The sequence below is a fragment of the Acinonyx jubatus genome, chromosome D4 (assembly GCF_027475565.1).
Source record: "Acinonyx jubatus isolate Ajub_Pintada_27869175 chromosome D4, VMU_Ajub_asm_v1.0, whole genome shotgun sequence".
NCBI lineage: Eukaryota > Metazoa > Chordata > Mammalia > Carnivora > Felidae > Acinonyx > Acinonyx jubatus.
The window spans coordinates 84438977-84455315 of NC_069391.1; the positions used below are offsets into that span (position 1 = coordinate 84438977).

General features: G+C 46.4%; 1 protein-coding gene across 2 annotated transcripts in view; it reads left to right on the top strand.

The window, feature by feature from the left end:
• The window catches only part of VLDLR (very low density lipoprotein receptor), a 30933-nt gene extending 15593 nt beyond the window's left edge, over window positions 1-15340 (top strand). Inside the window, exons 4-20 of one of the 2 annotated variants that reach the window (XM_027041112.2) lie at window positions 1294-1416; window positions 2793-2915; window positions 4617-4988; window positions 5098-5220; window positions 5308-5430; window positions 5891-6010; window positions 6125-6250; window positions 7243-7414; window positions 8016-8234; window positions 9163-9281; window positions 9815-9954; window positions 10256-10397; window positions 11232-11378; window positions 12243-12326; window positions 12703-12783; window positions 13637-13806; window positions 14687-15340. In XM_027041112.2, coding sequence (XP_026896913.2) covers window positions 1294-1416; window positions 2793-2915; window positions 4617-4988; window positions 5098-5220; window positions 5308-5430; window positions 5891-6010; window positions 6125-6250; window positions 7243-7414; window positions 8016-8234; window positions 9163-9281; window positions 9815-9954; window positions 10256-10397; window positions 11232-11378; window positions 12243-12326; window positions 12703-12783; window positions 13637-13806; window positions 14687-14722 — 2420 coding nt within the window. In that variant the 3' untranslated portion in view covers window positions 14723-15340. The remainder of the gene's footprint in view (window positions 1-1293; window positions 1417-2792; window positions 2916-4616; window positions 4989-5097; window positions 5221-5307; window positions 5431-5890; window positions 6011-6124; window positions 6251-7242; window positions 7415-8015; window positions 8235-9162; window positions 9282-9814; window positions 9955-10255; window positions 10398-11231; window positions 11379-12242; window positions 12327-12702; window positions 12784-13636; window positions 13807-14686) is intronic. The other variant, XM_027041113.2, reaches the window with a different exon arrangement.
• The last annotated feature ends 999 nt before the right edge of the window (window positions 15341-16339 follow it).

Sequence of the window (16339 nt, forward strand, 5' to 3'; positions counted from 1 at the left end):
ATTTTACAAACAGGTGCGAATCCAAGAGCCAATGTGGCTTTTCTTGTTTCCTTGGCTACACAATTCAAGGAGATGAATAATCCTTTTCAGATCATCATGATTCATCACCACAATGTGAGTTCTCGGAATTGACCGTAGTCACCATTTCCCCTGCCGCACGGTGTCTGAGGCGAAACGAGAGCGGCCCTGTACTTTAGCGTCCCCTACACCCTGCAAGTTGTATGTAGCTCAAACCCTGGACCTGAAGCAGTCCCTTTCAAGTTTTTAGCAAATTAATGGGGTTTATGCTGATTTACCAGTACAGAATATTCGTTCGAGAAGATCTTAAACTGGAAATTTAGGTAGAAAGTATAGGCACATGAGAGAAGAACAACATAGCCTGGGAAGGATGAGCCTAGAACACCCTGTGTGGCTGCTTATTGAGATTCCTCTTTCTCTCTGACTCCCTTGTGGAGAAGGTGACCAAGCCACCCGGCTGGTTTGAGAGAGTCCAGGTTTATGCTGATCTTCCTGGTATTTAACAGTGTCCCCTTCCTCCTGAGATTTTCCTTATTTGGACAACAACCTGAGTCACCAAAATTCTAGGAGAAAAGTCCTGCCCTAGGACGAATTCACAGACACGTGATACCTTGTTATAGGCAACTTTCACTCTAGGCCTCAAAGAGACTGGTAGCTTCCACAGCAGCTTCGGTGACTTTCAGTCAGTCGATGTTAGTCTGTCTCTAGGACTCTAAATGTGACTTCTTTTGTCCTCGTGTTTAAGCTTTTTCTGTTTCTTACTGGGCGGGTTCCTCCACCCCAACAGACCTGTAGGAGTGACAGTATTCAGTCCTGAAGCGTGTCCCAACTCTACACTAAGCCCGTGTGGGCTGTTTAGAGAAGCCCCTAGAACAATTGTACTGTGATCCAGTCATAGGATGGAATGTTTGGCTTTTAAACCTTAGGAGGTTATCTGAAAGACTTGGAAGAAATGCATAAAAGCATGAACCTATGGCTTACACTCAACAATATGAAACTTGCAAGAAGTTCATTAGGAGATATCCCTGAGCTGTCAGGTAATGAGCAACCTTACCGTGACTTCTGTCCCCTCCAGCTCTCTCAAGTGGGCCCCTTTCTCCTCTGGAAAAGTGAAAATAGGTTTTTCTAGTGTTCTCCTGGACACTGTCACAGTTGAGAGCCAATTGACTCAGCCTTATTGTTAGAAGCCAACGTACCAGCATTCATTTTTACCCCCCATGGGAATATAAGCTCTTGGGTGACTTCGACTTTAACCCTGCAAATACACTTTTGTAGTGAAGAAGACATGTGCCGAGTCGGACTTTGTTTGCAACAATGGCCAATGTGTCCCCAGCCGGTGGCAGTGTGACGGAGACCCCGATTGTGAAGACGGCTCTGATGAAAGCCCCGAACAGTGCCGTGAGTGACTGCTTTGGACCTTAACGTTTCCAGGCTGGTTTGTGTCTCAGAGCTCCAAGTATGGTTTCATCTGAAACTTGGTTGTAGTTTCCCTTTGCCGACCGTGATGTGTAGGCCCTTTGACTCCAAGGTCAATCGAGTCACGAGCACTCGATCCGTGTCCTTTAAAGAATGTTCTCCCTAGTCTGACAAGACTCACGTCCTCTTGGGTAGCTTCACTATTGAATATTTACGACGGAAGCCAGCAGATTTGATGAAGAACTCCTTGACTAGGTGCGTAGATTGCAAATGTTTGGTAATCAGGACTCCGAGCAGATGGCACTGTGGTCCTGGAAGCTGAGCTATATGAGGGACCACTTGCGCCAAGGATAAGCTTTTAGATGCACAGTTTAGGCGATTGGAAAAAAAAAAAAATCAATTACTGATGGGGTAAGGTGGCTAAATATAGGGGGACATCGTGATTTTTAACAAACCTGCTACCTAAGGTTATTGAAGTACGGTAAAGCTTACAGCTTGTTCTTAAATAAGAGAAACCTCATAGGTATTCAAAGGTCTATCTGTGTCCTTGGGCTGATATTCAGGAAACGGTCTGTGACATCACAGAAGAGGAGGATTTGGGACAGATAAATTGGGATCCTTTGACTGTCGTGGTGAAGCATGTCTTGGCGTTCATTTCAAAGCAGGAGAGACCTGTGAAAGCACTGAACACGCGGTCCCAATAGGAGTGAGGTTTAGGTCTGGAATAGGATTTACAAAACACAGTGAAGCAGAAAGGAAGCTAAACGTGTCCATCTCAGTTTTCTAGGCAAGAAATAAGGGGAGCGATCAGAACATTGGTCAAGGCAGGTAAGTCCCCACAGGTAAAGACAGGTTCCGCCAAGACGTGGCCCTGAGGATGGCCCGGTGAGGTCAACCTGCAGGAGCCGTCCCCGTTTTGCCAGTCTAAAGTAGGTTGTGAAGAAGCCTATAAAGGAATCTAGTCAAAGGAAGACTTCACAGGTGTTAGACCTTCCAGCCTTTAATGAAGTTGGCATCGGGTGACCTTATCTGATACCCGATATAAAAAAAAAAAAAAAAAAAAGGTCAAGGAGCAGGCCGGCCAGTAAGCCCTAACCATGCCAAGTAAAACAAAAGCCAGCACTGAGCGCGCCATGGAACCCTGAAGGAGTAACACGGTCCAGGCTCTCAGGTGCACTGCCAGGTGGCACAGGTCGGCAGGGCTCCCGAGCCGCCCCGGGCTTCCGCCACGGTAGGTCCGATCGCATCCGCCGGCCAGGCCGCTGAGGTGCAGGTGTGACCACTCACAGGCAGCACAGGAACAGCAGCTTTGCCCTGATGAGTTTGGAGGCTCTTTTGAGACTGTATATCGTCAACAGATATGAGAACATGCCGCATTAATGAAATCAGCTGTGGCGCCCGCTCCACTCAGTGTATCCCCGTGTCCTGGAGATGTGATGGTGAACACGATTGTGACAGTGGAGAAGATGAAGAGAACTGTGGTAAGAAGACCAGTGTGGAGTGGCTTGTATCCCAGAGACCCCTTTTCTCAAGGGTGGGCAGGGAAGCTCCCCGGAGCGTGAAGAGAACAGCTCCGTTGACGCGCTTTTCCGTGATCTCACTCTCTGCTCGACTCCTTGGCTTTCCTCACTGCCCTGAAACTCGGCCACACGTTCCCATGGTAACTGACCACGGCTTGCTTCGGGGTTTCTTCTAGGCAGATAGCGAGAAGCAGGTAAGTCATTCAGGGCACTAGCGTTTAGAAGCAGCTCTGTGAAGCCACAGAATCGTGCGTTGGGCTCCAGTCTCCGTCAGGACAGGAAGTCGTGGGCCTTCCTCACTGGGGCTCGATGAAACGAGGAGGGGACTAGGGCCAGAAAGCTTATTCCTCGGTCTCCAGTGGGTCTGCTGATTGGAATAAATTACGTGAACATCATACAAGCCTTTCGTAGCCCCCCACGCCCACGCTAGATTCTAGCTCGACCTTTCCCAAGGGTAACTTGGTGCACAAACGTTCGTTCACATCTTGCCAGCACATGCCCAAAGAAAACTCCATCCCACCGATGGTACTTTTGTCTCTTCTCACGGTCCCTGCCTGTGAAAACGAGCTCGGTTTCCCATGCTTTCACGTGTCTGTTCCTGGAAAATGTGTAATAAAGTGCCGCAGGTCTCAGGCCAGGCCCTGGGAAAATACCTAGGTTGAACAAACACTGCTGTGAGCACTCTTTCAAGCTACCGCCCTTTTATAGGGCCCAGAAAGCTGCACCTCCCAGGTCTGACGGGCACAGGCCTCCTGAGGCAGCAGAGTAAGTGAGCTGAGGGTGTTTGCGGTCGAAACGTCCATCTTGCGTGTGTACAAGTCGACTTCCAAGGTCAATATCACCGCACCTAGTCCAGTGAGTTTTGGTGTTCAATCTTAGAATGGAGCTTTTATGGCTTGGTAAGCCCGGGAGCTGCCCAGAGTTTCCCTCTTTAATCTAGACTTTGCTTCCCAAGAGAGTCGTGGTTTCTACCCTAATTACCACCAAACTGTGACCTTGATTCATTCGGCAGGAATCTGAATCCAAGCACAAACTGGCTAGTCTGCCTGGCTTATCGTTATCAGCCTAGCGGGCTGCTAGATTGAGATTCTAGCCCTAGCAATGACTTTCTAACACTTGAAAATATTTAAGACCCGTGATTCCGGATCCTCATGTGAAGGACCAGCAGAGAAGGAACCATGTGTGGTAGTATAACATGATGACTTCTTTTTGGTGACAGTGTCATAATGCTTATTGCGAGTGTCTTGCCTGTGTACCTGGTACACAATAGTTTTAGCTAACCATCCAATCGTGGTCTATCCATTGAGAGATAATGGAGTCTTTGCCTTTCAGAGTGAACTGCCCCTTTCTCGTTCAAGTTATCCGTCGCTTTAAGTTACCGATAGATTGTGGTTCTCCTCTCCAATTAACTTAAGAGTCCTCAACTCTTTTCTTGGTCCTTTATTTCTGTTCTTATTCAAGAGTCCCTGCCTCTTGTACATACCAGGACGGCTTGCTAGATACTCCACGAATTTGGATATTGATAGAGATCCACGTTAGCTTTTTAGTGAAGCTGGAAAGCTAGGGCTCGTGATCTGAGATCCCGCATGCTACACTGTGGGACCAGAGTCTGGAAAGCACTTGCGGGACACGTGCTCAGCGGAGCCCACTGTCTCTCCGCAGGCAACATCACGTGTGGCCCCGATGAGTTCACGTGCTCCAGCGGCCGCTGCATCTCCAGGAATTTCGTGTGCAACGGCCAGGATGACTGCAGCGACGGCAGCGACGAGCTGGACTGCGCGCCCCCGACGTGCGGCGCCCACGAGTTCCAGTGCAGCACGTCCTCGTGCATCCCCCTCAGCTGGGTGTGTGACGACGACGCCGACTGCTCCGACCAGTCCGACGAGTCCCTGGAGCAGTGCGGCCGCCAGCCGCGGATGCACACCAAGTGCCCCGCCAGCGAGACGCAGTGCGGCTCGGGCGAGTGCATCCACAAGAAGTGGCGGTGTGATGGGGACCCCGACTGCAAAGACGGCAGCGACGAGGTCAACTGTCGTACGTAGCCTTCTTATCAGTAGGGCCTGTTCCCCTCCCTCCCCCTCCATGCCTCGACTGGGACGGCTTGGCTGACCATCCCATGGTCTTGCCTCCCCCCGCCCTGCAGCTTCGCGAACCTGCCGCCCTGACCAGTTTGAGTGTGAGGACGGAAGCTGCATCCACGGCAGCAGGCAGTGCAATGGTATCCGAGACTGCGTGGACGGCTCTGATGAAGTCAACTGCAAAAACGGTAAGGGTCTCGCGTCCTGGGGGTGAGTCGCAGGATTGCTCTGAGCGGCCCCACCATGGAATCTCACTTTTGTGTTTCTCTCTGTAGTCAATCAGTGCTTGGGCCCTGGCAAGTTCAAGTGCAGAAGCGGGGAATGCATAGATATCAGTAAAGTATGTAACCAGGAGCAGGACTGCAGGGACTGGAGTGATGAGCCCCTCAAAGAATGTCGTAAGTGGACCCCGGTGGCCTGAGTACAGGGTGGGGAAGGTCAATGACCTGGCCCACAGTTAATGCCACATAGACCCGTACAGTGCCTGTTTAAACCACTTGTAGCGAACCGACTTCAGTGGTTGGGCTCCAGAGTGGCATTTTTATGCCTTAGAAGTCGAAGCAGTGACAAACTGGTACACAGTCTTACCTCCTTATAAATGACAGATCAACAATAGGGAAATTGACTAAGTACTACTTAGCCAACTAGTAACTTGCCAAGGAGACGGGTTTTCTATCCCCTGAAACCCTCCGAGATGCATACCTTGAAGACAGATTATTAGATCTGAGGAGGAAAATCATGGGTTGGGCCAGACAAACTAGATACCTTATCACAAAAAGCCCCAAGGTTGAATGTTCATCAGGGCAGACACCAATTTGGAGTAAGGTGCTGAGTAACTCTAGTCCCTTTTTATTTCAGATGTCAATGAATGCCTGGTTAATAACGGTGGCTGTTCTCACATCTGCAAGGACCTTGTTATAGGGTACGCGTGTGACTGTGCAGCTGGGTTTGAACTGATAGATAAGAAAATCTGTGGAGGTGAGTCAGGGAGCCTGAGCCCTGGCCGGGGTCGGGGGGGTGGCGGGCTTGGAAAAGACTGTGTATCTCTGTATCATCTAGGCACAGCAAGACTGATTCTAATTTCCCTCCTAGACATTGACGAATGCCAAAACCCGGGAATCTGCAGCCAAATTTGTATCAACCTAAAAGGTGGTTACAAGTGTGAATGTAGTCGAGGATATCAGATGGATCTTGCCACTGGCGTGTGCAAGGCAGTAGGTAAATGGACTTGGGTTCGTGTTGCTCTGGTACCTTAGGAGCAAGTGCTTACGAAAGCTACAGCCAGTGACCTCCAAGAGTCAACTCAATATGGAATTAAAACAGTGCAGCTCTTCCTTGACTTACGATGACGTCACAATCCAATAAACCCGTTGTAGGCTGATAATATCCTAAGTCGAAAATGCATTTAACATACCTAACCTGCCAAGTCGCGTGGCTTCGCCAAGCCCACCGTAAATGTGCTCTGAACGCTTACATTAGCCTATTGTTAGGCAACATCATCTAACACAAAGCCTGTATTATCATCAAGTATCGAGTAGCTCCTGTCACGTATTGAGTACTGTACTCAAAGCAAAAAGCAGAATGGTTTTATGGGTACAGATGGGCCTTGGTGGATCGGTTGGTCACTCGTGTAATCGCGGGGCTGACCCCGAGCTCCTGCGCAGTATCATGAGAAAACATCCCAAGAGAGGTTGGTAGCACCTATCCCTGGCCCCGAGAAAAGATCCAAACTCTGAATTCAAAGTGTGGTTTCTACAGAACGCAAACCCCTTTTGTACCATCGTAAGGTTAAAAAGTCCTAAGTTGGGGACTATCTGTACTTGGGAACCGTGCTACTGACTCACAGTGCAGTATCATAGGTTAAACAGACTATCGTTTCCCCAGACACCTGCCTTAGTCAGTTTCTTTTGCGTCTGACACCATGAACACCTCCCAGGTTTGCTTACTCTCTGCTTCCCAGACTTGAGCGCAATCCCAGTGAGTAACTTACCCATCAGCCACCCTCCCATTGAGTGCTGTGACCCCAGGACGGCCTTTTTCGATGGTGGGAAGTACTTGCAGTCCCAGGGAACACGGAGTGCAGCAAGAATATTCCTCAGGTGTTTAGCATTGCCCTTACTTTACAAGTGCTCCTCCTCCAGGAGGAGCTGACTCAGAAGGACCTTGCCTTCTTACAGCAAAACCAAATAAACCTGACTCCTCTCTCGCAGGCAAAGAACCAAGTCTGATCTTCACTAATCGAAGAGACATCCGGAAGATTGGCTTGGAGAGGAAAGAATACATCCAACTAGTTGAACAGCTAAGAAACACAGTGGCTCTGGATGTGGATATCGCTGCTCAGAAGCTGTTCTGGGCTGATCTAAGCCAAAAGGCCATCTTCAGGTAACTTCAGTTCTGTGCGTGGTGTCTCGACATCAAGTCCTTGTCACTTGGTCTTTGGGAAGGTTTGGAGGAATTTGTAGCTCCAACCTAGTATCTGATGAGCTGGGACTCTTAAATCTGAACGCTGATTGATTCTCCAACTATTATATGACTATCAGTTCCTCCTTAGAAACTAAATCATCTGTCAAGTACAAGGTGGCTATAGCTATAGGATTATCACAAAGCACATCTTAACTTTTCCTATTTTCACCCCTTTCTCTCTAGTTAACTGACAATTGTTCATAGCTGCTATAAGCTAGAAATGGTAGTGACAGCTTTTTCTTAACCGCAACTATGGAAACGCAGACGATGGTTCCTGAAACAAATAGCTTCACTTAGAAATGGGTCATTCTTGCATATCGAATACGTAACAGCAACTAAATAATGGACAGTATTGTGTAGGACCAGTAAGAGGCATAGTGAAATAATCTGAGTGGTGAGCTGTGGTGTTACTAGAGTTTCTTCTGAACAAAGCTGTTGACCATTTTGTAAACAGAAAGTCCATTCTCCAGGCTCTGATGGTGTCAAACTCTTAAATTTCTTGTGACCTATTCTGTTTCAGTGCCTCAATTGATGACAAGGTTGGTAGACATGTTAAAATGATCGACAATGTCTATAATCCTGCAGCCATTGCTGTTGATTGGGTGTACAAGACCATCTACTGGACGGATGCGGCTTCTAAGACTATTTCAGTAGCTACCCTAGATGGAGCCAAGAGGAAGTTCCTGTTTAACTCTGACTTGCGGGAGCCTGCCTCCATAGCTGTGGACCCACTGTCTGGGTTTGTAGTCTGCTTTTCATCTTACAGCCTTTTGGATGCTATCTGTGTATGCCAGGAGCTATCCCCGTGGCTGAAATAGTACTGAAATCCCAAGACTTATCAGCTCTCCACAACAGATGAGGTGGGGCACGTTCAGGGTGGTGTGGCCGTAGACTCAGCTCCCCACAACAAACAATTATCCAGTTCAAGATGTCGGTGATGCCATGGTGGACTGTACCACAGGCCCTCCCTGGCTGTTTGACCACTGCTTGACATTAATGAAACGACAGGTCTGCTGTGACATGCACCAAAAGCTGTAGCTGAGCCCTTGTGGCCACCCACCTTCTTTCCGAGTGATTTTTAATTTTTGTCTGAATTCTTGGTTACGTTAGCTCCCAATGAGCAAACCCAAGTACCAGCACGAGTCGGGGGATTGTGGTAACAATACCTCAAAGCTTTCATCTACATGTCCAAGTTGTCTGAGAGTCCGGGGGAAATAAATGGACCTGTCTAGCAACACTTCACAGAGACATCTCCCTAAATTGCCACTAAATAATATAGGGAAGCAGCTGGGGAAGTTGACTGAGCCTGTAGTACCCACTGTTGACCCCCATGAATCCTCACTAGAACATAATCAGCCAGCCCCTACCCTAAAACTTAGCATGTATTTGTTTTTGGGTCCTCTGAAAGAATTGGCCTTTTGGAAAAGAAAGACCTAACCTGTGACTTGGGGTTGAAATATAAGTGCCACGCTTATATAGATTAATATAGTCCATAATGAGCTTGTAGATTTCTCAGTGTTCACTTTTGTTTCCCCAGAACATAATTTAGACCCTGAATTGTCACTGATCGTCTCTCGAGTTTTCTATTCATTCTTTAAATGTGTGTCGCAAACTACGAGTTTATGCCTTCCACACCGCTGAGGCTAATCTCATTTGACTCTTCCCAGCTTTGTTTACTGGTCAGACTGGGGAGAACCCGCTAAAATAGAAAAAGCGGGCATGAATGGATTTGATAGACGGCCTCTGGTGACAGTGGACATCCAATGGCCTAATGGAATTACCCTTGGTACGTATGTTCTTCCTTCCTTGACCGCCAATTCTGCAGTTTTCGCTTCTCTCTACAGTTTACTCTGCACTATGGCAGACAGTTCTCTATGGTTCCCTTTGTAGCAGGACTTTTCGAAGAGAGTAACTGAGCAATTCAAGTGGGACAGGGGACTTAACAAATTACTTGCTGCACCACCGCTAGCTTTTATGTCCATTTGGACCCAATAGGTGACAGGAATTCAGGGAAGCCTGAACTTGGGCCTTGGAAACTCTCATCCCGTAGGGGCAGAACAACACGCTAGCTTAATACTTCTATATAATGTAACATTTCTCAAGGCAGCTCCCTGGAGAACCTCAGGCACTCCCTTAGTCTCCCAGAATGAATATGTGTACAGATTCTGCCAGCTGCTTCACAAGGTTTGTGGGACCCCCTTACGAAACTGGGCTGGGGAAGGAACCCATGAGTGTAGAATGTTGGACTTTTTGGATATTTTCAATGGAAGCCAGAGCCGTGACAGCTTATCGTGCCTTGACAATTCTTTTCTTCCCCAGACCTTATAAAGAGCCGTCTCTATTGGCTCGACTCCAAGCTGCACATGTTGTCCAGCGTGGACTTGAATGGCCAAGATCGTAGGATTGTCCTCAAGTCTCTGGAGTTCCTAGCTCATCCTCTCGCACTAACGATATTTGAGGTGAGATGTGTGCCTCGTGTCTAAGTGTGTACCTCTGAGTTACTGTAGCGTCCTGGGGGAGAAAGAACAGGCACGCGAGAAGAGGGGGTTGGACACTTACAACATGGGACAAATTCTATGCTGATTTCTTACGGCACTTTAAGAAACCTCAACTTGCATCTTTTATAGTCTGGGACATCCAGTGTCCCAGACCAGTGTTCAATAAATTTGGTCCATTAAATTGCAAGTAAATGATGATGACTTCAGATAATGACTTGTGTTAGTCCCAGGTACACATACTCGTTTGGGTGTTCTGTTTTAGGATCGTGTCTACTGGATCGATGGGGAAAATGAAGCAGTCTATGGGGCCAATAAATTCACTGGATCAGAGCTGGCCACTCTCGTTAACAACCTTAATGATGCCCAAGACATCATTGTCTATCATGAACTTGTACAGCCATCAGGTAATGTGGATGAGCACGGCCCGGCAAGGCCACTGTAAGGACAGCAGCATGACGTAGTACCTGCTTGGGTATTGGTAGCTCTTTAGCAACTCAACTTGCTCTACAATGGAAAATTTCCCTTCCTTCCCCTCACTTCAAACACTTCAAAGCTGATGTTTTTTTTTTTTAATTTCTGACTTCCTCGAGAGCTGTAGAACTTCAACTCATGTGTTCCCTTCCAACCCTCAGCGTTCAGTCTTTTATTTCAGGCTTTCCATAACTTTTGGCCGTCAATCTCTTATACTAAGATGATTGTACTATCATCATAAGTAGCTTTATGCCAGAAACTTTCTCTGCCTCCCCATCATGACACATCTTCTATGTAGATCCTCAACCACATCTGTTCATACTATCTCCTGCTCAAAATACTTGACTGGTTCTATGTAACAGAAAGCCTTAAACCTCCCTGTAGCTGGGTTCCTTCCACTTTGTGGGAGCAAGGCAAAGCAAAGACGAAGGAGAACATGCTAATCTCCTTCCCTTGAGTCTTCACTATAAGCTTTGGACCAGTAGTGGGTACCTCCTTCCCCCGCCTGCTCCCTCACCACCCACCTGTTCAAGGCATAATCCATATGCGACTTCCCACAAGTTTCTTTGGATCTCTGGTATCCTTAGAGCATGCTTCCTGTACCCTTATATTTTTTCTTCACTGTACTGGTTGAGCTCCAAGGTTTGACAGATAGACAAGTTTCATCTCCTTGGGGACAAGGGCTCATGTCTTCAGCATCTAGAACAGGGCTCCATGTATAGTAGGCACCAGAATACCTATTTTAAAGGACTTTTATTTCTCAATAGGTAAAAATTGGTGTGAAGAAGACATGGAGAATGGAGGATGTGAATACCTGTGCCTGCCAGCACCACAAATTAACGATCACTCTCCAAAGTATACCTGTTCCTGTCCCAATGGGTACAATCTAGAGGAAAACGGCCGGGAGTGCCACAGTAAGGCTTTTTCCTTTACAACCACCAACGGGACACAACAGTAGGCAACAGAATAAGACACTAGCCATAAAACCAGCCTGGATTTTTAAAGAATTCTGTGCTGATTCTTGGAATAGATTTGGGAATGTATCTGCTACTTGCACGCCAGGGTTTCATGTCTGTACTTCAGACCTGACTTCTAACTCACGTCAGCATCAGGCGAGTCTGTAGCTGACTCAAGAGTGATTGCGACTATACTGATTTGTACCAGTGAGGCCCGTAACAGCACTGAGCTAGCCAACGTGCAGATAACTAAACCGAGTCTTAATATTTTCCTCCCAAGAGGCCATCATTACAGGAACCCCTACGGCCCCAGTGGGCGATGCCATCTCCTACTCACATTTAAACTTGACTTTCATCTTTTGTCCTTAGCTTTTCATTACGTGGCAAATTAAAGTCACTTCTTGTGAGCAAGGAATTTGCAGTGTGAGGCTTTTATTAGCTTACTAAGGAGTCCCTGCAGAGATTAGGTCAGTTTACTAAGAAAGTCATTGCAAGGCAGTCTGACAGTAAGAATAGTACGTTTGCTAATCTGGTTTTGAGAGCGTTTCTTGTAACTTCCAGGATGGTGCTGACAGGGGTAAGTGTGGCTGTGCATCTTCTTGAATTGTCAAATTCCAAATGCTGACTGTTCTGTCCCAAGTCTTACGTGTCTTTGGTTTTGCATGAAGACTTTCTTTCAGCCTTGGCCGTGCAACTTTAGCTCAGCAGTGATTTGTCTGTCTCCCGTGGTGCTAAGTAACCATTCTCATGATTTATCTGGACGAAACAGCTAGCCACTCTGGAACCTTGGCATTAACCAGGTTCTTGGTCTTTGTAATTCAGGTACTGCAACTACTGTGACTTACAGAGAGACAAAGGGTTTCAACACAATAGAAAGTTCGCCAACTAGTGGACTAGCTCCTGGAGGTACTGGGCCAGTACTGCCAACTGTGAATCTCAACTAACAGCCACACTCCCTGTATTTATTGCTTATGTAATTAATGCAGCCTGTAACTACTCATTCTGCCCCTGCTTGGTAACATGCATTTGAACTCCAAAGACTTAGAGCCTGCAATTCTTAGCCTGTTCTGACTTATTAAGATTTCTATTAGCAAACTGTTAGTGAAATAGCTGTTCTAGCACGTGCCTCTCAAATACTTGTAGACCAGTTGCTCCTGGTATACACAGCAGTAGATACTAAACATCAGTAACGAGCACAGGGTATGAGGTGCTCCGCCAGACGGATACATTTCTAAGTCTGAATTCAGGTCCATCTAAACCGATCCCTTTTATTCTCCTGTAGGGATCAATGTGACCACAGCGGTAACAGAGGTCACTGTTCCTCCGAAAGGCACTTCTGCTGCCTGGGCCATCCTTCCTCTCTGTAAGTACATTCCCTACGTATCTGGGTCTGATGAATTTGTTCACCACCCACCAGATGGACATTTCTCATCCATCTAGAGACCCCTCTCCCATGGTCACAGTACTCGTAACATTGACCACATTCACTCTGTCCCTAGCATGGCACACGGAGTCCATACCTTTCTCTTCGATGGTATACTTAGCACAGTGACTCGCAGTGGTAAATTCTCAGCTATTCCATGAATGGTGCTGATTGCTCTCTACTTCACAGTTGTTAGTCTGGCTCTTCCCCTTTCACAACACGTCCCTTTAGGTAAAGAACACAGGTCTATTCCCCTCTTTGAAATGTATATGATGCGTCACACAGGGGAGACATACAGATACTTTAATGCCTTCCTGAGGAGTTGGAGGACTTGTACAGAGTAAATTAAAAATGGTTAAGAATTATTAAACTCCGGGGAAAGAACTTTTAGAGCAATTTTTGGGCATGAGGATTCTAAAGCACTGGGCTAAAAGGGTCACTTTGTCCTCAAATACTGGATTCTAAGCCTAGCTAACACGCCTCGGGGAACACTTGGAAAGCCCTCCAGAAACTTGTGCAATTTTAATTCAGTTGGCCCAGGAAGGGGCCCAGGACTCCACACTCGCCCACATGGCTGTGTGGAACTTAGCACCAGTCCACAGAGTGACACTTAACCGTTGGTCTGAACTTGTCTCAAGCTCCTGACCCATTTATCTTCCAACATTTAGCCATGCCAACTTCCTAAAACCTAAAATTTGTATTCATGTCACCTATCACCGATCCCTGAACATGACCCTTTTTTTTGGACGTTTTGAGACTAGAGGCTGCCTAGTCACCTTCTCACTTTTTTCAGTGCTCTTGGCAATGGCAGCGGTGGGTGGCTATTTGATGTGGCGGAATTGGCAGCACAAGAACATGAAAAGCATGAACTTTGACAATCCTGTGTACTTGAAGACTACCGAAGAGGACTTGTCAATAGACATTGGCAGACACAGTGCTTCTGTTGGACACACGTACCCAGCAGTAAGTCAGCTTTGTGTCTTGATACACCATGGCTTGCTGTAGGACTTTCTGGAAAGGAGACGGCTGACTCAAGCTATGGTTGCTTGGGCTGGAAAGAGCCATTGGGATCACAGAGCCACCAAATACATCTACCACCTGGAGAGTAGACAGTCTAGCCTGTTAGAACACATGCCAGTCAGTTGCTAAGCATCTGCCCCATATAGAGCAAGTAAGTCGATCTAAGGTCATCACTGTACTATTGGAGATATTTCTTGGTTATGGAAAATGTATGTACCAACTTATATGAACCAAGTGGCTCCTATTTGAACTGTTAAGGCCGCAGTCTACTGGACACTTAAAAATTAGCACATCCTATATAGGGGAGTTGGCTTAAAGTCAGTGTATTAAGCGAGATTCGTTTAGCCATCAATACCAAATGCTTGGAAGTGGCCTATCCCACCTACTATAGCTAGCTTCCTTTCAGCAGCAGAGTCAGCTGCTTGTTCTTCAGTTGAAACGCAACTGGAGTATTTGGCCTTCACTTAGGAAAGAGTGTGAACCAAACAAGTACTCAGCACTCCCTCTCTCAAGCTCTTGGGCAAAACAAAGAATGGTGGTCAATTGATGGCACACATGTGTCTTTTCCCTATTCTACTTAAGATCATTAAGTAGAATGGCAGCATCAGTTCCACTGTTTTCTCTGTCTACCAAGTAGATACCAATGGATTCAAGTTAAAATGCATCAAGGACACAACTCAATACTTTTTTGAGATCTGACTTCCTTGGATGCCCCTTTGGTCTCTGAATGACCAGCCCAAAAGCAAGGTCCTTCATTTCAGAGACTGGAGTTACTACCAGTGAGTGACCACCAAGCTCATTCTGCACTCTTTCTCTTTCACAGATATCAGTTGTAAGCACAGATGATGATCTAGCTTGACTTCTGAGACGAGTCTTGACCTTTGAGGTCTAGACCAATACCCTCCCCCCACTTCGGAATGGTAACCGAGCCAACGCCTGAAGTCTTTCTTCCTCCAGTCTGGAAGAACATCAAGATATCTTTACATGGATCAAGCTTGTCTACTTGACCGTTTTTATATGACTTTTGTAAATATCCCTGCCCACATTCTACTTCAGCTTTGGATGTGGTTACCAAGTATCTAACCCTTGAACTTCTAGACAGTATTGCCACATCTGGCCAAATATGCACTTTCCCTAGAAAGCCATATTCCAGCAATGACACTTGTGCTATAGTGTAGACCACCTGTACATACATTGTATAGGCCATCTGTAAATATCCCAGAAAACAATCACTATTCTTAAGCACTTTGAAAATATTTCTATGTAAATTATTGTAAACTTTTTCAACGGTTGGGACAATGGCAATAGGATAAAACGGGTTACTAAGATGAAATTGCCAAAAAATTTGTAAACTAATTTTGTACGTATGAATGAAACCTTGGACCTCAGTGGAGGCTTGCAAAGACTGAGTGTTCAAACTACTGTACATTTTTTTTTTCAAGTGCTAAAACAATTAAACCAAGCAGCTTACCCACGGTTTGTGCCTATTCCTCTAGGATAAACTTCTATAAACAGCCTGAGTAGAATCAAGCGTTCTAATGAACTATAGGAGCTACGTGACACAGACCTTGATGTTGCATAACTAAGCCTGTAATTTGGCTACTTTCTCTTACAACCAAGTACCAAGAGAACAAGGTACCACTTAATATTTGTTCCCCAATTATTTATTTTGTAAAAGAAGCTGACTTAGCCTATACCTAGAATTCCTCTTGTTCAGGGGAAAGTTCCTTTTCTCATTCATTTGTTCCCTGATCTAGAAACCTGTGCTAAGATTTCTGCCAATTCTGCTTCTTCATGCTTAAGTCTCTGTTTTCCGTGTCCTATCATTATATGTAGCTCCAGGATGAGTGCTTCTTGTCCCTGAGCTAAGTATGTTCTGCTTTTATACGTGTACACAGTCTTCCATGAAGAGGGCTGGAGAGGTAACATTCAGTGCCATTCTTGAACTCTAAGGTAGTGGTTCTCAGTGGGGTTAACATCTCCATCCTCTGAGAACTTGTTAAAAATGCAAATTCTCAGGTCCCTTCCCAGACCTGCCGAATGAGAAACTCTGGGGGTGGGGTCCAGGAATATGTTTCCGCAAGCCCTTCAGGTGATTCTGATGTAAGCTAACATTTGAAAAACCACTGTTCCAATGTGACTTCATGGATAACCTGCAGTACCTTCTAATTTTTCAATCTGGCTGGCATGGATTCCTTCTATGGAAAATGTCTGACATTTTTAGTATGAAGGGCAGATAAGGAATTTGGGTAGAAGAAAAAGGAGCACGGGGCTTTAATAAGTTTTCCATCAGGTTGGCCATTGCCTCGTTTCTCTCAAGTCTCAGGATGTGGGCAAGCAAGGGAAGATAGGAGGCGTGAATTCCTGGGAAGATGCTCTAATTCCAAAATGAGGTGCGGAGTCTGCTGCAGAAGGCAGGATTCCTTTTGGGATTAAATGACCAATGCGGGAGCAAGAGGATGAAGAGGTATTTTGA